Consider the following 24,613-nt stretch of genomic DNA (forward strand, 5'->3'; position numbering starts at 1 on the left):
ACCTTGGGTCTCGGGTTAGCTGGTAGGCTTGTGAAGATGTTGTTATCATTCCTGCTGACAGGCTTAAAGTCAAACTGCTTTCAGCTGAAAATGAGTTTACTTAAATTGCTTGGCAACCAACACGCTCCCATGCCATAATAATAATAATAACACCCATCGCACCAGAGATTGTCAATTGTACTCGTTGCATCCTGGTATCAAAATATTTTCAATCAATTGCTATACACTCCATCAGTATGGCTTCTCAACAGTCCACGGAAAGCCTGCCAGACTCAGGCCACGAAAATGGATCAACATCTAATCACTCGAGCCATGATCCCCAATACTCCACTGGTAGCACCTACGGCCGGCCCTCAAACATCTCGCGAGCCAATACAATCATCATGGATGAGCAAGATCGTCTTGAACTTCACAGGCTTGCTACCGGAATTTCACAACAACGCAGACAAAGCACATCCAGTTTCACACCGACGGAGCCAGACATCGAAGAACGAGACCCTGCACTGGACCCGACAAACAAAGCTTTTGACCTCTCAAAATGGTTGCCATCCTTTATGCACCGATTGCAAGAAGCCGGCGTAGGACCAAAGAGTGCAGGCGTTGCTTTCAAAGACCTCAGTGTTTCCGGCACTGGAGCGGCTTTGCAGCTACAAAAGACTCTCAGTGATGTGTTACTGGGACCGTTGCGTATTGTACAGTACCTCAAGTCGGGCAAGAAGGAGCCAAAAACGATACTTCACCGATTTGATGGCCTTCTCCAGGGAGGTGAGACTCTTATCGTCCTCGGTCGCCCAGGTTCCGGATGCTCGACACTACTCAAGACCATGACCGGAGAGCTTGAAGGCCTCAGCATCGGTCAGCAGTCCATCATTACCTACAATGGCATCTCCCAAAAAGACATGATAAAAGAATTCAAGGGCGAAACAGAGTACAACCAAGAGGTAAGAGACTAGGACATATCCGATCATGTCAATCGAAGCTTTACTGACACATCTCCTTGATAGGTTGACAAGCATTTCCCATATCTGACCGTCGGCCAAACGCTCGAATTCGCAGCGGCATGTCGCATGCCCTCGAACTCCAAGACAGTTATTGGGTTGACTCGCAATGAAGCTTGCAAGAGTGCCACTAAGATTGTCATGGCGGTTTGTGGCCTGACTCACACATACAATACAATGGTCGGCAACGATTTCATTCGTGGTGTCTCGGGAGGAGAACGCAAACGTGTCAGTATCGCCGAAATGATGCTGGCGCAATCTCCCATGGCTGCTTGGGATAACAGCACTCGTGGTTTGGACTCGGCTACTGCCTTGAAGTTTGCCGCATCCATTCGTTTGGCGTCCGATTACACCGGATCTGCCAACGCGCTGGCCATCTATCAAGCCAGTCAAGCCATTTACGACCTGTTCGACAAGGCCGTGGTCCTCTACGAGGGTCGACAAATTTATTTCGGCCCAGCGAACAAGGCAAAGACCTATTTCGAGAAGATGGGCTGGCAATGCCCTCAACGCCAGACCGTGGGTGACTTTCTGACCTCTGCCACCAATCCTCAAGAGAGACAGCCCCGACCAGGAATGGAGAAGATTGTTCCCCGTACTGCGGAAGAGTTCGAGAGGTATTGGCACAATTCACCAGAGTACAAGACACTGCGAGAAGAGATTGAACAGTATCAGGGCAAGTATCAAGTCAATGACCGGTCCGCGGCCATGGCTCCGATGCGAGAGCGCAAGAACCTCATGTAAGTGCCACCCAGATGACATCCACGACAAGCATGCTGACGATATGTGTCCAGTCAAGAGAAGCGCGTCCCACGCAAGTCGCCATATATCATCAACCTCTCAACACAAATTCGCCTGACCACCAAACGAGCTTACCAGCGAATCTGGAACGATATCGCCGCAACCGCCACACACACTATAACGCAGATGATCATGGCCCTTATTATAGGTTCCGTATACTATGGCACAAACGATGATACTGACAGCTTCTACTCCAAGGGAGCAGTGCTCTTTATGGGTATTCTGATCAACGGCTTTGCAGCCATTTCCGAAATCAACAATCTGTACTCGCAACGCCCTATCGTTGAGAAACATGCATCTTACGCCTTCTACCATCCTGCAACTGAAGCCATCTCTGGTATCGTGGCTGATATACCTATCAAGTTTGTTACCGCAACTGTCTTCAATATCATCCTCTACTTCCTCTCGGGACTCCGTCGAGAACCTGGCCCCTTCTTCCTCTACTTCCTCATCTCGTTCATCTCCACATTTGTCATGTCAGCCATCTTCCGTACCTTGGCAGCTATCACCAAGACGGTTTCGCAAGCCATGACGCTGGCAGGCATCATGATTCTGGCTCTTGTGATTTACACAGGTTTCATGATTCATGTACCACAAATGGTTGATTGGTTTGGCTGGATCAGGTAAGCACACAAGCAGTCTCTTTACTATTGTTATTAACATTTGTTAGATGGATTAACCCCATTTACTACGCCTTCGAGATCCTGGTATCTAACGAGTTCCATGGCCGAGACTTTGAGTGCTCATCTTTCATCCCTGCATATCCTCAACTGATCGGTGATTCATGGATCTGTTCAACAGTTGGAGCTGTGGCCGGCCAACGGACAGTAAGTGGTGATAGCTTCATCGAGACGAACTACGAATACTATTACTCTCATGTCTGGCGCAACTTTGGTATCCTGCTGGCGTTCCTTGTCTTCTTCATGGCACTGTACTTTACAGCCACTGAGATAAACTCAAAGACATCCAGCAAGGCTGAAGTACTCGTCTTCCAGCGTGGCCACGTTCCCGCCCACCTGCAATCTGGAGCGGATCGAAGTGCCATGAACGAGGAGCTTGCTGTGCCTGAGAAGAATGCGCAAGGAACTGACACCACTACCGCTCTTGAGCCTCAAACCGATGTTTTCACTTGGAAGGATGTCGTGTATGACATTGATATCAAGGGAGAGCCACGTCGACTTTTGGATCATGTCACTGGCTGGGTCAAGCCTGGTACTCTTACAGCTCTGATGGGTGTCAGTGGCGCTGGAAAGACGACCCTTCTCGACGTTCTGGCTCAAAGAACTAGTATGGGTGTTATTACAGGAGACATGTTTGTCAATGGTAAGCCACTGGACGCAAGTTTCCAAAGGAAAACAGGTTACGTTCAACAACAAGGTCAGTCTTACATCCATCTTTTACCTAGTTCATCGTTAACATCAAACAGATCTTCATCTTGAGACATCCACTGTTCGCGAAAGTTTGCGATTCAGCGCTATGCTCCGCCAGCCAAGCACTGTTAGCACTAAGGAGAAGCAAGAGTGGGTTGAGAAAGTCATCGACATGCTCAACATGAGGGACTTCGCCAGCGCCGTTGTGGGTGTCCCTGGTGAAGGCCTTAATGTTGAACAGCGCAAGCTTCTCACGATTGGAGTCGAGCTCGCTGCTAAGCCAAAGCTTCTTCTTTTCCTCGACGAGCCAACAAGTGGTTTGGACTCCCAGAGTTCTTGGGCCATCGTTGCCTTCCTTCGCAAGTTGACAGACGCGGGGCAGGCTATTCTTTGTACTGTCCATCAACCCAGTGCTATCTTGTTCCAAGAGTTTGATCGACTCCTCTTCCTTGCACAAGGAGGCAGAACTGTCTATTTTGGCGATGTTGGCAGAAACTCACGTACTCTTCTGGACTACTTTGAGAGACAGGGAGCCCGAATCTGTGGCGATGATGAAAACCCAGCTGAATGGATGCTTGAGATAGTCAACAACGCTAAAAGCTCCAAAGGAGAAGACTGGCATACTGCTTGGAAGGCAAGCCAAGAGCGAGTAGACGTTGAGGCTGAAATCGACAGGATCCATTCAGCCATGTCATCAAAGGCAGTCGCGAACGATGCCGCCAGTCAATCGGAATTCGCAATGCCTTTTATGGCTCAGCTCCGCGAAGTCACCATCAGAGTCTTCCAACAATACTGGAGAATGCCAAACTACATCATGGCAAAGATGGTCCTCTGCACAGTCTCCGGTCTCTTTATCGGCTTCTCGTTCTTTAACGCCAACTCCACGTTTGCCGGCATGCAGAATATCTTGTTCTCTGTCTTTATGATTGTCACTGTCTTCACTGCTGTGGTTCAACAAGTAAGTCTCAGACAAGCATTGTTATATGCCTTACTAATATTGTGTAGATCCACCCTCATTTCATCACTCAGCGTGAGCTATACGAAGTCCGAGAGCGCCCCAGCAAGGCATACTCTTGGAAGGCCTTTATGATCGCCAACGTTGTTGTTGAGGTTCCTTACCAGATTGTCACTGGTATTCTCATGTTTGGCGCATTTTACTACCCTGTTATTGGTATACAAGGGTCGGCCCGTCAAGGTCTCGTACTCTTGTTCATGATCCAGCTCATGCTGTACGCAAGCTCGTTTGCGCAGATGACAATTGCGGCGCTTCCCAACGCACTTACCGCGGCTTCTATCGGCACGCTCTTGGTTCTCATGAGTTTGACTTTCTGTGGTATTCTTCAACCTCCTTCGTCTCTTCCTGGCTTCTGGATGTTCATGTATCGTGTCAGTCCCTTCACGTACTGGCTCGGTGGTATTGCGGCCACCGTATTGGCTGGTCGTCCCATTGAGTGTTCGGAAGACGAGACGGCAACGTTTAACCCACCTTCTGGTCAGACATGTGGTGAGTACATGGAGGCATACTTGACACAGGCACCAGGAAAGCTACAGAATCCTGGCGCTACGCAGGATTGCCAGTACTGCTCGCTTGTTAATGCGGATCAGTTCTTGGCTGGAAGCAAGATCTACTGGGGTGAGAGATGGCGTAATTATGGTCTTGTTTGGGCGTACATCGCATTCAACATCTTTATTGCTGTTTTGTCTTATTATGCTTTCCGGGTTAAGAAGTGGAATTTGGGAAAGAAGAAGAAGGCTTGATGCATGGGTATCAGTTAATCGTGTAGTTGGTATAATTTAAACTAATGTCATCTCTTATTCTGTCGTCGTCGAAGCCAATTGATATGATATCACCTGACTTATAAGAATAATGACTATCAGCAATGTTGATGCAAAATGCCTGACTATGGGATGTGCATGGTAGTTTGCCACTGATTACTCACTGATTGATCCCCGCCCGCATGCATGATAATGATGAATACAGCTTCCTTCCCAATCAGACCAAACCCCCGCCCGGCAAATGAGTCACGCAGTTTCCTTGCAATCTCCAGGTACCTAGATAGTTGTGGAAGCTTCAATACGTCAGCCAGATAAGGCCTGAAAAGTGCATATAAGTCTAAACCCCCTTTCAAAGCGAGACCTTCTATTATCATCCACATTTTCTTTGAACAATACTGAACGAATAACTATGACATCCACAAAACCGACCTGTTCACTCTGCGATGTGTCGTTTGACAATAGTTCAGAGCACAGACTACACGCGAAAAGTGAATCGCAGTAAGTGTCTATTCTACCATCATTGTCGACGGAATACTAATTCTACCCAAGTATAGCAGCTTTGAGACAGCGCGCGGTCGCTTCAGGATTGATCGACGAAACAATTGACGACGACGACACCTACACCAGCCAGACACAGGTCACGGACGGTTCACATGAACAACCATCAGGTAGCGATACTGAAACGTCAGATGAAGTCCCCGACGATGAACTACTAGAGTTCGAGCCCGAAAAATGCGTTATCTGCACCCAAAATAACGAAAGCTTCGATGACAACATCCAGCACATGAAGACGGCACACAGTCTTCGGATCCCGTATGAGGATCACTTGAGTGTGGACTTGGAGACATTAATCTGGTACCTCCACTTCGTCATCAATACCTACCGCGAGTGCATCTATTGTGGAACGAGAAGCCGTACCGTTCAAGGCATCCAGCAACATATGGTGGGTAAAGGCCATTGCAGAATCGAAATGTCAGACGAGATGTTGGAATTCTACGATCTCGAGGGACTGAAGAAATACGAAACGGAAAACGGCGTTGCCATCGACGGCGAGACCCTTAGACTGTCATCTGGAAAACTACTATCGCATCGTACAGCCCCAGCACCTAAGCAACCGCATCGACAAAAGACCGAGGACGATGCACAGAACGAAGATAGCCAAGCTACTCTACCCGAAAATGTGTCGTCGGATGCTCTCACAACAAAGGATAGGAAGGATGCAGCCTTGGCGTCTCAACTTGCCAGACTAAGCGTCAGAGACCAGCAAAGCTTGATACATCTGGCATCTTCAGAACAGCGTAGCTTCTTGCTACAGAGAAAGAAGGAGATGGACACGGCGCGACGGTCAGAAAGAAAGATGCGACTCAAGACAGAGAGGGTCAATAACAAGACCATGATGAAGACCTTCCAGAATGATGTCCCAGGTCCAAAGAATGGCTGAAGGACTTTCGACGCAGAAAGAGCCCAGTGTAACATTTTCGTAGCTGCAACTAAGCCCGATCAGATGATGAAAGCATTGAAAGACGCAAAAGGGTTATGCGCAAATTATCGCTATGCAAAAACAAGCCTGATGCTTATTAGACAGTAGCAAGGGTGGATGTCAATCAGACATGCCTATACCCTTCTAGCTCAATAAATGTTCATTGTTGACAAACTGTATAACGCGTTGAGGGATTGGCTAATCTCTTCCATGGTATTGCCGCTGTGATGGATGTATTACCTGTAGTTGTCACTTATTATGTTGACTTGACACTCAATTTACCAGTTGTCGTGACTGCTTCCAGTGTATGGGTGCGATGGCTCAGGCAGTTCAGGCGCTCCAGGCGGGTCCGTCGCTAAAAAATGAGGGGGAATAGTGTTTGACCACTAAATTGCGGGGTTGTCTCCAGTTAGTGGTGAGGCCGGCAGAAGAATTGCCCGCGTAGAAAGTGAGATAAACACATGATATGGCACAGACTACCAACTCTTTGTACAGAAACTTGAACAACTAATCGAAATAACTCATATTATCCATAAAAAATGGCCGCCGAAAACCAAGAAAGTCGCACCCTACACCTTGTAGGCATTGGTGTTGGCCATTCCATCGCTCCGCCCATGCACAACCACATCGCACAGTCTCTTGGCCTTCCATGGACCTTTTACGCCACTGAGTGTGCCACTCTCGATGATCTGATGGAACTCTCGAGAAAGGATACTACGGCGGGTCTGGTTGTCACAATGCCCTATAAGAACACCATCCTCCCTCGTCTTGACGTCTTAGATGACCTTTCCACCACCATTGGTGCTTGCAATAACGTCTATCGTGATTGGGAAGATCCTAAGACACTGCATGGAACCAATACAGACTGGCGCGGAATCAAAGGTTGCTTACTTGAGAAGGGAGATCAGGCTGGTGTACCTGTTCTGAACAAGCCAGCTCTGATAGTTGGTGCAGGAGGTGCGAGTCGAGCTGCTGTCTATGCGTTGAACTCTTACTTCAAATCATCGGTTATCTATGTGCTGAACCGCGATGTCCAGGAAGTGGAAGATCTTGTGAAAGATTCACAGAAGCTTTCGCCCATCCCCAAAATCGTTCATGTCAAAGAGGGCGATGCTCAAAATCTTGAGACTCCATACTACGTCGTTGGCACGGTTCCTGATCTCGAACCCAAGACTCCCGAAGAACTCGCTGTCAAGGCCTCTCTCGAGGAGTTCCTTTCCCGTCCGGAAAAGGGCGTCCTACTTGATATGTGCTTCAAGCCCAGACGTACCAGAATGATCAAGCTCGCAGAGGAAAAAGGATGGCCAACTGTTGAAGGAACTCACGTTATCGGGTATCAGATTGAGGAACAGTGGAGGCTTTGGGCCGGGCCTGAGAAGGCTAAGAAACTTGATAAGGAAGGAGCATGGAAGGTTCTCATGGCGGGAGCAGAGAGTAGTGCTGGCATTAATTTCTAGTCTTTGAAGTACCCACCAAGCCAAGGTTTCTATCATCCTCGATACTATATTGTGCTCTATATATCCTTGAACACTTCTTTAACTCTGTATAGTAAGTCTTTCAGTTCAATTGGAGTCGCTCAACAAGCTTGTTCCAAGACTTGATGCCTCTCTCGGCATGCTTCTGTGGCACATCTTTCCCTTCCTCGGACATTGTTCTTGAGAAGAGCTCCATAGAGACATATCCCTTGTATTTCATATCGTGAATCAATACCTTGGCAATCTTCTCTACAGGAAGATAAGCACCACGGTCTTCCTCGTACATAAAGGCTCGGGCATTCCGAGACCAATTCATCCTTGCAGGGTTTCCATCCACGTGGAATGGGTGGCCCTTGACCAGAGGCGACTCCATTCTCTCCGCATCAACAACCTGGATGTAGAACACCTTGTCCAAATTGTCATCTCGAACAAGTCTTTTGAGAGACTCTTCCATGTCTTGGTCCGCATTAGGTGTCATGCCTGTTGGTGAGGCAGGGTCACCCCAAACACGCCCAGCAATATTGAAGGTGTCGAGACACAGGCCAAAGTTGGACCTGTTGACCTTCTGGGCTACTTCCCATGACTTCTCCCAGGTGTCAACATGCGTACTCCAGCACAAAGCTTCATATGCGAAACGGATTGGAGGGTCTTGGTTGAGTCCCAGATCGGCCAGCTCCACCAAATCGCCGACAATGGCATCCATGTCCCCGGTAAGTTGATCAGCCGGGAGGAAGTTGGCTGGGATTTGGATCGTGTTGGTCCCCAGACGTGCAGCAATTTTGAACCAGAATTTAATCTTTTCGATCAGTCGGGCGTGTTGCTCACGATCCAACAGGCCCTCGTAAAATAGGAAGGGCTGGAGACCAATGACTGTGAGATTCAACTCGCCCAGTAGCTGTCGAATACTGGATGCTGCCGACAGTATCTGATCGTTACTTGGAGACTCAACATTGTGTAGTCTCTTTGCCTCATATTCGAGATCTTCGTAAAAGACTTCGATACCTTGGAATCCTTGGGTTGAAGCCTGCTTTGCTTTCTCAGCAAACTCATGTACCCATGCTCGACCAAGTGAAACTGATAAGATAGCGGGACGGTATGTAGCCATTTTTGTTAGATGTTGGAATGATGTTAATTCTTAATACTTGAGCTTTGACAACTTTTCGTAACGGCCGGTATTGTGTTATTGGAGAGGTGATATCATGACGAGGGCGGCTGAATGCTGTTCCGGCAAAATTGGGCCTCGGATATGTCTGTCTAGTTAAGTATCAGCTACTAATTTTGATCCGCCATCTCGCCTTATAATACATGTTTTAGAGACTTCTGGTCCAGGCCCACATTAAGTTCACTTTCGTCAACATACCGGAACTCTGATAATCATTTTACCCAATTCCTCCGTTTATGAGAAGTTCATTCTTCAACGCTTATCTATATAACCAATGTCTCCTTATGATCGAAAGTGGTAACATTTTTCGCCGTCATAGTAGTACAACATGCAGCACTGTCATCTGCTATGCCTATTTCTCAAAACTCCATATCAAAAATATTCTCTATGCTTTTCGATGGGTTATCAAGTAGACCGAGGTGTTGCATGAATTCAGGAGGGTTGGCCAACCTGTATAATAGTCAATATTTGTTACTTGTGTATCAATGGGGAAGCGTACCAGTCGGTTGAATCCAATGTGGCAAGGCTATCAAACAGGCCGTCGTCCTCCAAATCTTCCCCCAAAGAAGATCTTGATGCATCAAAAGTCGCGTTGTCTTCTAGGCCCAAGGTCTGGGGTAGAATAGTCGTCGACGTATCATCCTGGACCATTGAGGAATGTATTAGTTCTATCTGTGTACCAAGGGTCAAGGTCGTAGCCGACATATCGGAGATTGTATCGGTTCGCGGTTCTATAGAGCCATTTGTAAATGTAGGGTGCATTCGCTTTGGAACATAAGTTGGTGCTTGATCCATTGAACCCACGTCCGTATGGGGCTCTTTATTAAAGACGGTCTGCAATGAGCCCATAGATGCGGCAATGTTCTGCTGGAGAAGATCAAAATCATCCTGGGCGTCAGTGCCGGCATACTGTTGTTGGTGACGAGCGATCGTCTTTTGCAAGAGATCTAAACAACTTTGGATCACGGGAGATACAGAACAACGTCCCATGGAGTGAGTTCGGGTCTTTATTAGGTCCACGAATGATGCAGTACTCCTCCAGTAACCATCGGGACGCCACGAGTTTGTACCATGTAAGGCAAGACGTTCTGCTGCTGCAATCTCGAGTGTCGCAATAGAGGCCATCCAAAGGCAAAGTTTTTGAGGAGGTATATCAGCAGTGTTTGTAGTGTCGTCAACGAGATTTTGCTGACACGCAAGCATCATTTCGTGTAGAGCTTTATCTGATACAGGTCGCTTTTCTGCATGTATCAAGTCATTCAACTGAGCCATGACCTGGAGTAATCTGTTGAAGGTGCTTATCACATATCCAGGCACATGGCGGGTTGAGACCTGCTGACTTGCAATGGCTTTCGTGTCTACCAGAATCCTAGGTTGCCATGGTTCCCATTCTTCTATGCCGTCAGTCGTAAGAAGGGTTTTGGGCGAGATATCCGAGGATTGTAAATATGTTGCAGTGCCAAGTTGCGATGCAATAATGGTTTCCAGTGCTAGACAGCCCAAAACTGTCCTTTTAACGTCATCGCCCTGTAGCAACTCTTCTGTTGTTGAGTTCCGCGATATAAATCCGAGTGAAGTTGCTGTATACAATGCACAACCGATAGTGATCCAAGCATCAATCCAGTTCTTGCGATCCATCTCAAGCAAGGATAGTATGAGGAAAGCTTTAACATGGCCCAGATCGTAAGCGGTGGGGTCGGCAAACAAGGAAGACTGAGCCAACGTTTGCGGCGATTCGACTCCATGGCTATGGTCGAATGACGATTTCGATGTCTTTTCTATTGTACTGGCTTGATGGGAGGCGTATATGAGCACAGCATGCAAGCAGGCCAATTCTCCGGGAGAAGGTGTGGTGGCAGATTTTGATGAGATGTTTGCTATTGTGTACGCTGTACGTAGAAGCTCGTGTTTCTGAGAAATGGGTAACCAGCTATGCGTGGTTTCAAAGTAGACGTCCATGAGGTATGGCCAGTTCGTGGGGAGTTGAGGTATGGGTGAAAGAGATGGCCCAGGAATGTTTTGTTTGGGGGTAGTGGATGTTTGTAACACTGTCTCTGCAGAATGGTGGGAGGTATGAGCCGAGACGACACTCGTAGGAGGTGAGTCAAAGAGTACCACTCCTTGTGGTGTGGTATCCGTGTTCATTGGCGTCAAGAGGGCGTTTGCATCATCATCTTTCGATGACTGAGACAGTACAAAAGCTTCGACTACTTTTGTATCGAAGAACCGAGTTGAGTCAGTGCCATCTTCATCAGTCTCGAGACCCTCTTGCGCCAGGAGCTTTCCTGCGTGTTTGGCCAAACTGCATTTACGCCATGTTTCAAGTAAGAAATCGACAGATATATCAGAGTCCTGAACTTTCAGCAAGGCTGGTCGGAATGAGATATGTCCTGTCTCTCCTTGGAGTAGCCCGCATATCCAAGCTTCGCTACCCTCGATTGTAGTGATAATTAATCCTAGCAAGACTTCGATGGCCCTGACGTAACCAGGGCGAAGCCCGCGTTTCTTTGATGGACCATAGCTGCAAACACGATCATTCTCGGCGCAAGATCTACAAGACGGTTTTTGACCACCGCAGCGGTCCTTACGTCTGCGACATTCATTGCAGGCCCTTGTGACACGATGTCTGTTCCGTCCATTCGATCCTTCGTCAGACTCATCAACCTCTGCCCTTGCTCGCTTTGGACCTCTCGGGAGTGTCTTCGATGGGATCTCGGTATCCAGTTGACTTTTTGTTGTTGACATGTTGTGCCTAGGACCAATTGATGACTTTGCTGTGCTGTTCTGTCTTACGCCATAAGACTGATCTTTCTGCTGGGTCGTCCATGGATCACTGTACCAGGGTCAACTGTCATATCCAATCAAACTATCGACCTTAAGACCAACCACATGAGGCAAAGCGATGCGGGGTACGAAGGCTCCATGTTTACAAGCGTGATATCGCCGGCAAAGACTTCTGCCGCCTGTCTTCGATTGGTTCAGACTAGTTGCCAGGATCTTTAGCCACCATTACAGCGGAAGGGCTACTAAATTACGACAAAGCTGGGCTACAACACGCTAGGGTCCTTTTCTAGGACTTCCATGATACTGTAACCAGTTTTACTACTTGAATCTATTGGCATACTCAAGATGACTACAACGCCACGGTTAGATAATGAAACTACTCGTTCGACCATATCACCTTATACTCCCTCTACACAGGCTGGTACACCAAGAGTTCTTTCAGAGTACTCAAACGCGCCTACTCCCAAAACACCAAAGTCTAGAACGTACAGCCCAGACACAGCACGGCGAATAACAGAGTATGCGCCTGATGCATCAATCGCACTCATTGGTATGCGCGGGAGTGGCCTCTCCACGTTGGCCGTGTTAGCTTCAAGTACCTTGGGCTTTCGAGTTCTGGATGCCGACCAATATTTCTACAAAGTCACTGGCCTCTCGAGAGCAGCTTACAAATCTGCCAATGGTATCTCTCAGTATCGACAGGAGGAACTGCAACTGATGAGATCCATGCTCTTCGAAAATCTGACTGGAGCTATCATTGTCTGCGGGCCTGGTGCTGTGGAAGGGAAGGGAAAAGAATGGCTTGCGGAGTTCGCCAAAGAACATCTTATTATCTACGTCTTACGCGACGCCGATGATATCCAAAGGCACTTACGCGTGTTTGATCTAGACACAATCCGAGATCTCATTCGTCGAGCCACGCCAGCTTACAGAAGGCTATCAAGCTTTGAGTACTACAACATTTCTGACACATCAATACGCAAATCCACCTCGCCTTCACGTGGGGACCTATCTCCTTCGGCCCTCGCTCTCAAAAATGTCGAGAAAGACTTCATCAACCTAATACATGGGATAGTTAAGCGAGATGATTCTTATGGAAAATACAAAGCTCGACATAGCCTTTCATCTCTACCTTTAGTTTCACGAAGCTTCACTTATGCGTTATCGATACCACTCACAACACTTACTACCTTGATGTCGGAGCTCAGGGACTTTGACATTGAGGCCGACGCAGTTGAACTTACCATACCAATGTCAACTGTATGCAAGGACGGACATGAACTCGACGACACGACAGCAGATCATATTAGCAGGCAAGTGTCTGTCATCAGGAAAAATATCTGTCTTCCTATCATCTACCAGGTGAGCTCCTACGACAGACATCAAGTCAGCACAGATGAATATTTCCGTCTACTAAACCATGGGCTGAGACTTGGACCTGAATATCTCTGCGTGAATCTCGAATTCGACACAGCCAAGATCCAAGCCCTGGTATCTTCAAAAGGCCAGACAAAGATTATTGGTCACTACTCTGCATCCGACGATGGAGATGATGGATGGGATTCACCGAAACAGTGGGATATGGTTCAGCGGGCCCAAACCCTTGGCTGCGATATCCTTCGTGTATGCAAGAAGGCGACATGTTTGGCGGATAATTTCTCAGTACAACACTTTGTCCACCGTGTAAAGTCCTCCCAGCAATACACAATTCCGATCATTGCTTACAACACTGGCCTTCTTGGACGCATGTCCTGTTACACAAATTCAATCCTAAGTCCAGTCACTCATCCACATGTCCGCAAGTTAGCACCCGGATGCCCGTCAAGTTCTCTCCTGACTGTCCAAGAGGCTCAAAGAGCAGCCTTTGCATCATTTTTACTCGACGACCAGTTCTTCGGTATATATGGAAACAACACCTCACAGAGTCTATCACCGGCTATGCACGAAGCTGCCTTCAATTTACTAGGCATGCCCCACCATTACAACATCTATACAAAAGACTCAATGGACGAACTTTTTGAGATGGTCAAGGACGTCAAGTTTGGGGGAGCCAGTATTACTGCCCCTTTTAAAACTGCAGTGATTCCAAAAATGGACTTTCTCAGTGAGGAAGCCAAAGCCATTGGAGCTGTCAACACCATGATATGCCTAAAATCCCCAACGGTGGGTTCATTACTCGACAGAAACACAGCCGGGCCAACTGTAGCGCTCTTCGGTGAAAACACTGATTGGATCGGTATACATACCTGTGTCCAGCGTAATCTGTCTCCTATCAATGCTGTTAGACGGCGAACAACGGGCCTGATAGTGGGTGCTGGCGGAATGGCTCGAGCAGCCGCCTACGCCTTTATACGCCTGGGAATCAAAAACATCGTTGTTCATAACCGTACACGGTCAAAAGCCGAAGAGCTCATCGCGCAATTCAAGAGTCAAAGAAATAATACTAACCTGCAAAATAAGACTAATCCGTCGGCCTCTCAAAGGAATAGTGAGAGTCCAGATCGTATGACAGAGCCAGTGTTTAAGATACTTGATTCAAAAAATGATACATGGCCAGAGGAATTTAGTTTACCGACCATTATTGTGTCCTGTATCGCTACCAAAGACATCGACGGGAAATGTTCCGTGGACACGAGTCTTCCTGAAGACTGGCTGTCGAGCCCAACTGGTGGCGTTGTAGTCGAGGTAAGTACCATACCGATATGATATTATGGAGTTAAATCTCACAAATAAACGCAGCTTTCATACACGGCACTTGAAACTCCATTATTACAGCAAACTAAGCATTTTGCTGACAGGGGGTGGATCACAGTAGCTGGTCTCGAGGTTCTACCAGAGCAGGGAATGATGCAATTCGAGCTTTTTACAACTCGAAGAGCGCCAGCTAATATTATGAGGCAAGAGGTCTTCGAAGCATATAATAGAAGAGTGGGAAGGTGACCCAATATTGAGCGAGGAATATAATAATTACATGTTTAGTACCTGACGCGATAACTATAAATAGAAAAAGTGTGTAGCTATTGTACTTGTGTTCTTATCATCAGATACATACATTCCTTATTTCTAGAAGCACGAGAATGAGGTAAATGCCTAAAGATCCACATATTTGAGATGTTCGCCCTGCCCGGGAAAGATCTTTGCCACCCAGATCACTATCTATCCTTCATGTTTTAATCGATTTAGACATTCTTAATATCCTCACCGTGAATCTTCCATCATCAGGCAGAGACAGATTATCACAATCATACCCCAAGTTCCAGTCAAATATTTTTCTACTACTCTACTTCCAATCAACTATCTACTCGTCATGGTTGCGAACAACAACTCTCCGCAGGGTCAACGACACGAAGGCTGTCAAATTTCCACGACCAAGGTCATGAGCGATAAGTCAACCAACTTGCCACAAATTGTGGACAGAAAGCAGTTTTTCATCTTTGGTCACAATATTTCTCATTCCCTATCACCAACCCTGCACAATGCTGGTTTCCGGGAACTTGGCTTTCCGCATCACTACCAGATTCACGAGAGTGAAAATGTCGATCAAACAGTGGAACAAATCATTAATCGCCCAGATTTCGGCGGTGCATCGGTCACATTCCCTCACAAATTACAAATTGGCAAGCTCTTGGATTCTGTCTCCGAACAAGGACAGAACATCGGTGCTATAAACACTGTTGTTGTGAAAGAGGCAGATGGGCGACGGGTCCTTCATGGCGATAATACGGACTGGATTGGCATCAGGGGGTGTATCCTAAAGTCTGGAAGTCGGGACTTTACATCATCGTCGGCACTAGTGCTTGGAGCTGGAGGTGCTGCTAGAGCGGCTTGCTACGCTATCCAAACACTTAGGTTTCGCGAACTCATCGTCGTCAACAGGACCTTATCCAAGGCCGAAGAGTTAGCATCAAGGTTCTCGGAACTAAAAACACGTGTCTTCACTTCATTGGAGGAAGCCGAGGAAGCTGAGGATGACGAAATTGGCCTCATCGTGGCGTGTATACCTGCTGATGATTTGGGAGAAGACAAGATTCCTGTTGGCTTATTCTCAAAACCCGGACGAGGAGTGTTAGTGGAGATGGCGTACAGGCCCCAAGTAACAGGAATGATGACAGTAGCTCAACTACACTCACAGTGGGATGTGTATAGGGGTGTTGACATCCTCGAAGAGCAGGCGTATGCACAATTCGAACTGTGGACAGGAAAACAGGCTCCGGTAGAGGTAATGCGGAGTGCTATGCAGGCAAGGGTAGCAGGTGCTTAGAAGTACAAGACGCCGTTGATATGTTAGACAATTGCCGCTTACTTCCACTGTTTTCTCTATCAGAGCAAATCCATGGCCTGACTTTACTTCATCGTGTTAAATACAGGGTTGATAATACTGATGAATTATTTACAAATCACTGTTAAGAATTCCATGTAGAGAAGTCACCTATAGCAACTAAACTATGACTAAGATGGCTGAGTATAATCTCACAGTACTTATCTAATCCTGTACTAGAGTTTTGGATCTCGGCCGTAAAGAGACCCTCTATCACCATCGATTACTCGGCTGTCGTCCAGTTGAGAGTCTGGTCTGATGTACAGATCTTGGCAAGCTTATCATATGCTTACTACAGGTTTTTGCCTTGCTCCATACAGCCATCAGCCGAGCGGTAGAAGCTTTACCCGCCCGATATCAGGTCTAGTGGCAGGAGGGTGGCTTTTAATCTACTAAAGCATCACACGTGTTAGATGGAGTGACATCGGTTTCATGAACTAAGAAAAAGCAGTTTTCCGGACCTCCGCATCCTTACTGCTGGGTCGGGAACCGGTTCCAACGGGATAGCTGTCCCGAAAGTTTGGTCGAATGTGAGTATTGACTGTGACAAAACTTTGAGGACTGAGGGTGCAACCGTAGAAGAGATCATTTATGCGGACGTCTTCCTTTTTATACCATGATCAGGTTACATAACATACACATATGGACAACATCGCTACTGCACCCGGATTCACAAATGACCCTGCATGAAATCTCAATAGTAAAGAAGAACCATGCATCGATGGCATACAAATACCGGACTGTCTTGAGATTCTAGCGGTCTGCTACCCCGCGGCGAATCCACTTCTAGTCAAGTGTGACCAGGGAAGAATTATCAACAGCGCCCAATCGAGAGAAGGGTATGGATCCAGAAAAGACGCTATTGTCGTAAAGACTAGCCCTAAGAACCCAAAGTACTTTTAACTCCTCCGGTACCCAAAGAATTACTCTCAGTAACGACAAACAAAGTATCACATACGCGTGTCGTGCATAGCCTATACATTCCCATCATGGACGAAAGCGATCTTCAGCAGCCTCGCTGTACCTACCTATTCGGCTACCCATTACAACATTCATTGGCACCTCTTCTCCACTCAACCATCTTCGAAAGCCTCAAGGTGCCATGGACGTACGAGCTGGTCGAATCTGTCGACAAGGGTGATTTTATACCCAGACTCAAGGCCAGCAACTGTATAGGAGCTGCCGTCACTATGCCACACAAGGTTGCTTGGATCAACGAGTGCGACGAAGTAACAGACGAAGGTCGGGCAATAGGCGCCATCAACACTGTCTACATCCGTAATGATGAAGTTACGGGTGAAAGAAAGTATATCGGTACCAACACAGACTGCGTCGGATGTCGCGAGTCCTTCCTACAAAATTGTCCTGGAATCACTGAAAGGAGCAAGGGAAAGCCGGCACTGGTTATCGGTGGCGGAGGTGCCTGCAGGAGCGCTGTCTACGCTTTGCACAAGTGGCTGGGCGCCAGCGAGATATATCTTGTGAACCGTCTGAAGGAAGAGGCGGACGCAGTGATAGAATCATTTTCAGCGCTGGAAGACGGCCCAAAGATGACCTATATCTCCTCTCTGGAGCAGGCAAAGGATCTAAAGACGCCGGCTCTTTTTGTTGGCACAATCCCCGACTTTCCTCCTAGCACGGAAGGCGAGATTTTGGCTCGAGACATTGTTGTTGAGTTCGTTCAGAGGGAGGAAAAGGGTGTCTTACTCGAGATGTGCTATCATCCCAGGATAGTCACGAGCTTGTACCGTCTTGCTGAAGATAACGGATGGAAGGTGATTCCTGGAACAGAGGCCATGATCTACCAGGGTATCGCGCAGGAGGTTCTCTGGATGCAGAAACCATTGAGTGATATGCCCCTTGAAGCTGCCAAAGCGGCGATAGCAAAGGCTCTCGGGTCACAATAAATAGTAGCTTAACAAGCAGTATCTAGATAAGAATTAGGTTCCGGATTCCCAGTCCCTGCATGTAATGTCAAGACTTAATCATGTGCCCATAGACAATATGCATTATTTGTGCGACCTCTCTAAGACCTTAAGTCGCTGCCACATCCATTACAGAGGGAGAACGAAGCGATAATACTGATGTGATGCTTCTGGTCATCCAACAAATTATTCCACATTACCTCTTTCGGGTAATGTACCAGGGTGAGTGCATGCGCCAGATCTAGGGGTCTGCCTTATCGGGAAGAGTCCGTCCTATCTGACCCTTGAACAACACCCTTGGTATTGCAGCTTGGCGAATTGGAGGCGGCAATTGTCTTTTCCGCCCATCACCTGGTCGAGATAATGCTCAGATTACCTGGGGTAAGGATCCGGGGTAACAAATCTGGGGTAGTGCCCCTTTCTCCGCATTGCTTAATTGAGGCCGATCCCAGAAATGCATATCTACCATCATAACCGCCTCTCTTCCTGTGCCTCATATTTCCATCTTCACCCTGCAACCACACATTCCTCCTGCCATTAGCAACGTCAAAATGGTTAAGAACATATTTGCCAGGCCAAAGGATGACTCGGCCAACCCAGCGCCTCCAGAAGTTTACAACTGGAGGATCTACGCTCTCGCCGCTTCTGCAGCACTAGGATCTTCTATGTTTGGCTATGATTCAGCTTTCATCGGAGGTACTCTGTCACTCCCATCTTTCCAAGAACGCTTCAATCTTGCCTCTGAGACTGGCACTGCATTGGCATCACTGAAGGCAAATATTGTCAGCACGTTCCAGGGCGGTTGCTTCTTTGGTGTGTTGCTCTGTTATTACATGACCGAGAAGTTTGGCCGTCGCTGGGTTCTTATCCTATGTGGTATCGTCTTCAACCTCGGTGCTATCATCCAACTTGTTGCTGATGGCAAACTGTCCTTCATCTATGCTGGTCGGGTCCTTACTGGTATGTCTTCCCTTTAGAATCCCAATAATGATTGAGGCAACAGCTAACCTCTGTCTAACACAGGCCTCGCTGTCGGTGCATCGTCCATGATCATTCCTGTCTACATTTCCGAATCCGGTCCACCTGCCATTCGAGGACGTCTTATCGGCATATTCGAGATCTTCTTACAGTTCTCGCAGATCATAGGCTTCTGGGTTAATTACGGTGTCAGCATCCACATTTCTCCTACATCTGATGCACAATGGCATATACCATTTGGACTGCAGCTTGCTCCTGGAACATTGCTTGTTATCTGCATGTTCTTCCAGCCCGAGTCCCCTCGTTGGCTGCTGAACGCTGGGCGAACCGACCAGGCTCGCAAGGTCCTACTGCGCCTTCGACAACTACCCGCCGACCACGCTTACCTCAACTGGGAGATTGACACTGTTCTGAACCAGATAGAAGAAGACAGGGCTATGGGGGCTGATAAAAGCTTCTTTGCCAAACTACGTGAGGTGGTGGGGCCTACCAACAGACCTCGTCTCCTCCTCGGTATCGCTCTCATGTTCATCCAGAATATGTCAGGTATCAATGCGCTCAATTATTATTCTCCCTCGATTTTCAAGTCTATCGGTTTTACTGGAACAAGCGTTGGACTCCTCGCAACTGGTATTTTTGGCATTGTCAAGGCGAGCGCCACAGGACTTTACATGATCTGGGGTGTTGACGCTCTTGGTCGTCGCCAGTCATTGATGATTGGGTCAGCCGGGGCAGCGATCGCTCTCTTCTATCTAGGGATCTATTCTAAGCTTTCTGGATCTTTTGATGCTGGAATGGTCCCTGCAGAAAAGACCCCTGGCGCTTACGTGGCTATTGTCATGATTTATATCTTTGCTGTCTTTTATGCAATTTCATGGAATGGAATACCTTGGATCTTTTGGTACGTCTGCCTGTTTTATATCCATGGAGGCCTCGTTACTAATGTCCCCAGTGCTGAAATCTTCCCCATGGCTATTCGTTCAATCTGTTTAGTCTTTACAACATGTGCCCAGTGGCTTGGTCAATTCATCATTGTGTACTCTACTCCTTACATGATGGCGGACATCACGTACGGGACATTTCTTCTATTCGCATGTTCTGTCGTATTTGGTCTGTTCTTTGCCTTCTTCCTCATTCCAGAGACAAAAGGTATCTCTCTCGAGGACATGGATATACTATTCAGTCGCAAGGGTATGCCCCGTACATGGCGTCGTCAAACAAATGATGTTATTGCGGAACGACGGGCTGCAGAGGAAGTTTATGGCAAGCAGGGTGAGAGTGTTGTGCACGAGGAGAAGGCGTAACGTTGACTTGACACATTCCTCAGGTAATTTCGGCAGCAAACCTTAATAAGACCGCGGCTGTGTTTTTTCTTCACCACTGGATCCAGTGGATGGTAGCCGGTATTTCCGGTGTCACAACAATTGTCAGGCCAACGACAGCCACTCATTACATGTTCCACTGATTGCTGTCCAACATGATTCGTTTCACCGTATCCGTTTGACTATTACGCTACGTCATTTGCCAATGCGGATGGGGCTTAGCTGATTGCCGATCGATCCGAGATTCGACGGCTCATCCGCCGAGGGATCCAAAAAAAGATTAGGTATTTACTGCCACAGTAGATCGGGATTGGTTCAGATGCTTTCTACTGCAATCTGACCTGAGCCAGCCTGGCAGACGCGTCACGCTAGCCATTCACTTTAGGTCTCTATGTGACGTTTAACATGTGCTCAGGCCTCCTGTATGGAGTAACATCAGGGGATCTACCGCTTAATTCTCCTGTCACCCACTTCGTATTTCTTACAACGTCCATCAGCCCCGAGGCTGTGCAGATTTTTTATACCTACTTGAATAGCTATATCCCCAGACATTTTATCTACAATATTTGAGACATTCATATTAGACATTGGCTTGTCACAACAAGCAACATGCTTGGCTCTCTCGTCCTTACACTATGGCTTACCAGCTCGGCCATTGCTGCCCCGGATGACGCGGGTTTGGTCGCAGCACCAGTAGTTGGCAAATCCCTCAGTATCCGGGCTCTTCCAGACTCTCCAAGCGGTGGCTATGCGCCAAAAGTGGTTGACTGCCCCTCGACGCGCCCGAAGATCCGACTTGCCGATGGACTTTCAGACCAGGAAGAAGCCTGGGTTCGTCGCCGAAGAAACAACACGATAGATCCAATGAAGGACTTGTTATCCCGAGTGAACATCTCAGGTTTCGATGCCGAAAAGTGGATCGAGAAGAACAAAAACAATGCGACTGCGCTACCTAACATCGCCATCGCAGCTTCTGGTGGTGGATACCGAGCCCTCATGAACGGAGCAGGCTTCATCTCTGCTGCTGACTCACGCAACAACGAATCCGGTCCCATCAGTGGTCTTTTACAATCTTCTACTTATTTGGCTGGTCTGTCAGGAGGTGGTTGGCTTGTTGGATCCATCTTTGCCAACAACTTCACCACAATCCCCGAACTACAAAAGGGTGACAAGGGTTCAGATATCTGGGCTTTTGACCGTTCAATTTTCAAGGGACCCGAAAAGTCAGGCTTCAACATTTTGAACACGGCTAAATACTGGGATGACATAAAAGACGCCGTTGACGACAAGGCCGATGGGTGGAATACTACACTCACTGACTGGTGGGGTCGTGCTCTGTCTTACCAGCTGATCGATGCCTCTCAGGGTGGTCCTGCGTATACTTTCTCCTCCATCGCTGATACTTCCAACTTCAAAGACGCAGATACTCCATTTCCTATCCTCGTTGCTGATGGCCGTGCTCCTGGTCAGCGTATCGTTTCTCTCAACGCAACTGTGTACGAGTTCAACCCGTTCGAGTTCGGAACATGGGATCCCACTAGTTACGGGTTTGCTCCTGTGGAGTACATTGGCTCTAACTTTACGAATGGAACTATCGTAAAGGGCGGCGAATGTGTACGTGGCTTTGATCAGTTCGGCTTTGTTATGGGCACATCCTCCTCGTTGTTCAACCAGTTCCTGCTCAACAACATCACCAAGATTGGAGAAGAAAATGACATTCCTTCACTTGTCGTCAAGGCTATCCAGGGAGTCCTGGTAGCTTTGGATACCAATGATGAGGACATTGCGGATTATTCTCCCAATCCATTCTATCAGTGGAACGTGACAGGAAAAAGCTACAATGCCAAGGACCATCAATTAACTCTTGTCGATGGAGGAGAGGATCTGCAGAATATCCCACTCCATCCCTTGATCCAGCCTGTTCGTGGTGTCGACATCATCTTTGCCATCGATTCTTCAGCGGACACGGACAACAGTTGGCCCAATGGTACCGCTCTTCGTGCGACATACGATCGTGTCGATTCCAGCTTAGGAAACGGAACTCAATTTCCCTCTATTCCATCAGCTGAGACTTTCATTAATGAGAAGTTGAATCAACGCCCAACACTCTTTGGTTGTGATGCAGACAATTTCACGCTTTCAGACGGCAAAGCTCCCCCTCCTCTTGTCTTTTACATTCCCAACGCGCCCTACACATTCTTGAGCAATGTCTCTACCTTCGATCTCTCATACAGCATCCCTGAGCGTGACAGTATCATTCTCAATGCTCTGAACGGTGCCACTCAGGGCAATGGTACTATTGATAAGGAATGGCCCACATGTGTCGTGTGTGCCATCATGAGCCGAAGTTGGTGGAAGGCCAATGAGACTGTTCCCAAGGAGTGCGGCACATGTTTTGACAGATACTGCTGGGACGGAAAGTTGAATAACACAGCTATTAAGACTTACGAGCCTGGATTTATAATTGCTAACGAGACTGCGGCGGCGGAAGACAATGCAGCTGTTGCCGGTTTCACACCGAGTTGGTATATGTCTGTGTTTGTTGGAGCGGCTTTATTCTTGGCTATCTAGTAATCGGCAGGTAGTTTCTGGGTTTGGATATATCTACATCATGCCAATGATGTAATTAATCATATTTATTTCACTATTGAAGCCCAAATCCATGCCATCATTATCTAGCAGTTCATCTGCATCTAATGTATCTTTAACGTACCAGTCTAGCCCCTGTAGCAGAAAATTGGCCCCTTAAGTCTTGGAGTACATCAACAAGTGGTCTGAGAACTCTGATCTAAGGAGCATAAGCTGACCTACTGATTTCATCTCTTATGCTTCCAGCGGTCAATTCGTCTGATAACCTAAGACCCCATGTACCACAGCCTTTTACTGACTAGCAGGCAATGTTACCAGGTTCATGGAACTTAGCAGTTTTGTAAGTTGAGGCACGTCAGCAGGGATATCATCCCAAGACAGCAACCTATTCGCTTTTGCAGTAATCATGTTTGCGTAAACATCGGCAACCTTTTTGCTATCCCAAACTCCCTCTCTTCTGCCAAGAGAGCGTAGAAGCCGCACGCCTTCCCACTGTATTCTCTCATCCTGGCACGATATAATAACGTAGGCTATGGGTGGTATTAGATTCGCCTGGAAGTTGAATATGTGGCCTGTCTGGCTCTTTGAAAGATCCATGATTGACTCGGCCTTATTCAAGATCTCCATACAATCTGATGTCGCAAGATTACCCTTGATGGATTTCAGCTTGAACCTAGCACGCCATGTTGTCTCTTCAAGTTCGAGGACTTTTTGACGGGACATCTCGGACACCGAGGCTTTCGTAGGGTCGAAATTGAGGTTGGATGGGCTATAACGTGCGCTCCAATACCGGAAGAATGATGCGGTATCTAACCCACACTGAGATTTCCTGCAGGCTGAGGCGTCCATGCCACAGGAATAGCCCAAACTTGAGCACATGTGACACTCGTTATACACGTCTGTTTCATGCATCGTTTCCATTTGTGTTCGCCACGATGCTGCGGCCTGTACTGAGAAGAATGGGGCCCCCGGTTCCTGTAGGTATATTGGGTCTTGTCGGTGAAGCCATTTCTGCAATTCGGAAACAAGCTTTGACGACTGACTATCTCCCATGAAGAAAAAGAGATCAGAAGTAAGACCACAAATCGCAGGGCCCATATCTTCCATGAATTTCTCTAAATCGTCTTCACCGCTTTTCAGTCTGATTCCAACGCCATTGTTGGAGGTGTGATGATGATTCAAAAGGGAAAATGCAGCCTCGAGGTGCCTAGTCACGTTCATGTAGCGACCATACAAACTCTCGATGCAGATAAATATGAAACAACATGTCAAGATCTCCTGTAGATTCCTTGCTGGCAATTCCATATACTTCTGCATAATATGAATAGCGTTGTTGTACTGTTTAATTGATGCCACTTCATAAGATTGTGCAAGAGACTGGGTCAAAGAGTCGGTTTGGGTCTGAAGTTTAAAGGCTTTGTGTGCGCCACCCAACGCGCCTATCGCGACTCTGATAGATTCGAATTCATGGCTGAGTGGTAAGACGTAGGTCTGCCAGATACTCGTTGCATTCAGGGAACTTTTCAGCTCTGGAACTGTGCATATTCGGAAATGGTGACAGAGATCCAGCTCTATCGATGAGCCAAACGTTGCTGATGACAGTCCTGCCGGGACGAGCAGTCTTGAGGAAACTGT

General features: G+C 47.5%; 10 protein-coding genes across 10 annotated transcripts; 8 read left to right on the forward strand and 2 right to left on the reverse strand.

Moving 5' to 3' along the window:
* Nucleotides 1-236: 236 nt before the first annotated feature.
* Nucleotides 237-4,927, forward strand: FSST1_007769 (ABC-2 type transporter-domain-containing protein; the record flags this gene model as incomplete). Its single annotated transcript, XM_083224586.1, has 6 exons — nucleotides 237-941; nucleotides 1,005-1,738; nucleotides 1,793-2,422; nucleotides 2,470-3,176; nucleotides 3,226-4,127; nucleotides 4,175-4,927. The coding sequence occupies 6 exons, from the start codon at nucleotides 237-239 to the stop codon at nucleotides 4,925-4,927; spliced, it is 4,431 nt and encodes a 1,476-aa protein (XP_083083730.1).
* A 427-nt stretch (nucleotides 4,928-5,354) lies between these two features.
* FSST1_007770 (C2H2 type zinc-finger-domain-containing protein) lies at nucleotides 5,355-6,386 on the forward strand (the record flags this gene model as incomplete). Its single annotated transcript, XM_083224587.1, has 2 exons — nucleotides 5,355-5,443; nucleotides 5,495-6,386. 2 exons carry the CDS (start codon nucleotides 5,355-5,357, stop codon nucleotides 6,384-6,386), a joined length of 981 nt encoding a protein of 326 aa, XP_083083731.1.
* Nucleotides 6,387-6,964: 578 nt separating this feature from the next.
* FSST1_007771 (shikimate dehydrogenase family protein) lies at nucleotides 6,965-7,882 on the forward strand (the record flags this gene model as incomplete). The annotated part of the gene is made up of 1 exon (XM_083224588.1): nucleotides 6,965-7,882. One exon carries the CDS (start codon nucleotides 6,965-6,967, stop codon nucleotides 7,880-7,882), a length of 918 nt encoding a protein of 305 aa, XP_083083732.1.
* A 100-nt stretch (nucleotides 7,883-7,982) lies between these two features.
* Nucleotides 7,983-9,005, reverse strand: FSST1_007772 (xylose isomerase-like protein; the record flags this gene model as incomplete). The annotated part of the gene is made up of 1 exon (XM_083224589.1): nucleotides 7,983-9,005. One exon carries the CDS (start codon nucleotides 9,003-9,005, stop codon nucleotides 7,983-7,985), a length of 1,023 nt encoding a protein of 340 aa, XP_083083733.1.
* A 416-nt stretch (nucleotides 9,006-9,421) lies between these two features.
* FSST1_007773 (uncharacterized protein) lies at nucleotides 9,422-11,807 on the reverse strand (the record flags this gene model as incomplete). The annotated part of the gene is made up of 2 exons (XM_083224591.1): nucleotides 9,422-9,512; nucleotides 9,562-11,807. 2 exons carry the CDS (start codon nucleotides 11,805-11,807, stop codon nucleotides 9,422-9,424), a joined length of 2,337 nt encoding a protein of 778 aa, XP_083083734.1.
* Nucleotides 11,808-12,191: 384 nt separating this feature from the next.
* Nucleotides 12,192-14,786, forward strand: FSST1_007774 (type I 3-dehydroquinase-domain-containing protein; the record flags this gene model as incomplete). The annotated part of the gene is made up of 2 exons (XM_083224592.1): nucleotides 12,192-14,531; nucleotides 14,586-14,786. 2 exons carry the CDS (start codon nucleotides 12,192-12,194, stop codon nucleotides 14,784-14,786), a joined length of 2,541 nt encoding a protein of 846 aa, XP_083083735.1.
* A 367-nt stretch (nucleotides 14,787-15,153) lies between these two features.
* Nucleotides 15,154-16,107, forward strand: FSST1_007775 (shikimate dehydrogenase family protein; the record flags this gene model as incomplete). Its single annotated transcript, XM_083224593.1, has 1 exon — nucleotides 15,154-16,107. The coding sequence occupies one exon, from the start codon at nucleotides 15,154-15,156 to the stop codon at nucleotides 16,105-16,107; it is 954 nt and encodes a 317-aa protein (XP_083083736.1).
* A 1,046-nt stretch (nucleotides 16,108-17,153) lies between these two features.
* Nucleotides 17,154-18,071, forward strand: FSST1_007776 (shikimate dehydrogenase family protein; the record flags this gene model as incomplete). The annotated part of the gene is made up of 1 exon (XM_083224594.1): nucleotides 17,154-18,071. One exon carries the CDS (start codon nucleotides 17,154-17,156, stop codon nucleotides 18,069-18,071), a length of 918 nt encoding a protein of 305 aa, XP_083083737.1.
* A 569-nt stretch (nucleotides 18,072-18,640) lies between these two features.
* FSST1_007777 (sugar porter family MFS transporter) lies at nucleotides 18,641-20,371 on the forward strand (the record flags this gene model as incomplete). Its single annotated transcript, XM_083224595.1, has 3 exons — nucleotides 18,641-19,049; nucleotides 19,113-19,968; nucleotides 20,020-20,371. The coding sequence occupies 3 exons, from the start codon at nucleotides 18,641-18,643 to the stop codon at nucleotides 20,369-20,371; spliced, it is 1,617 nt and encodes a 538-aa protein (XP_083083738.1).
* Nucleotides 20,372-20,998: 627 nt separating this feature from the next.
* FSST1_007778 (lysophospholipase catalytic domain-containing protein) lies at nucleotides 20,999-22,960 on the forward strand (the record flags this gene model as incomplete). Its single annotated transcript, XM_083224596.1, has 1 exon — nucleotides 20,999-22,960. The coding sequence occupies one exon, from the start codon at nucleotides 20,999-21,001 to the stop codon at nucleotides 22,958-22,960; it is 1,962 nt and encodes a 653-aa protein (XP_083083739.1).
* Nucleotides 22,961-24,613: the final 1,653 nt, after the last annotated feature.

This window comes from Fusarium sambucinum, chromosome II, assembly GCF_050947815.1.
Source record: "Fusarium sambucinum isolate potato_lamoka chromosome II, whole genome shotgun sequence".
Classification (NCBI taxonomy): Eukaryota; Fungi; Ascomycota; class Sordariomycetes; order Hypocreales; family Nectriaceae; genus Fusarium; species Fusarium sambucinum.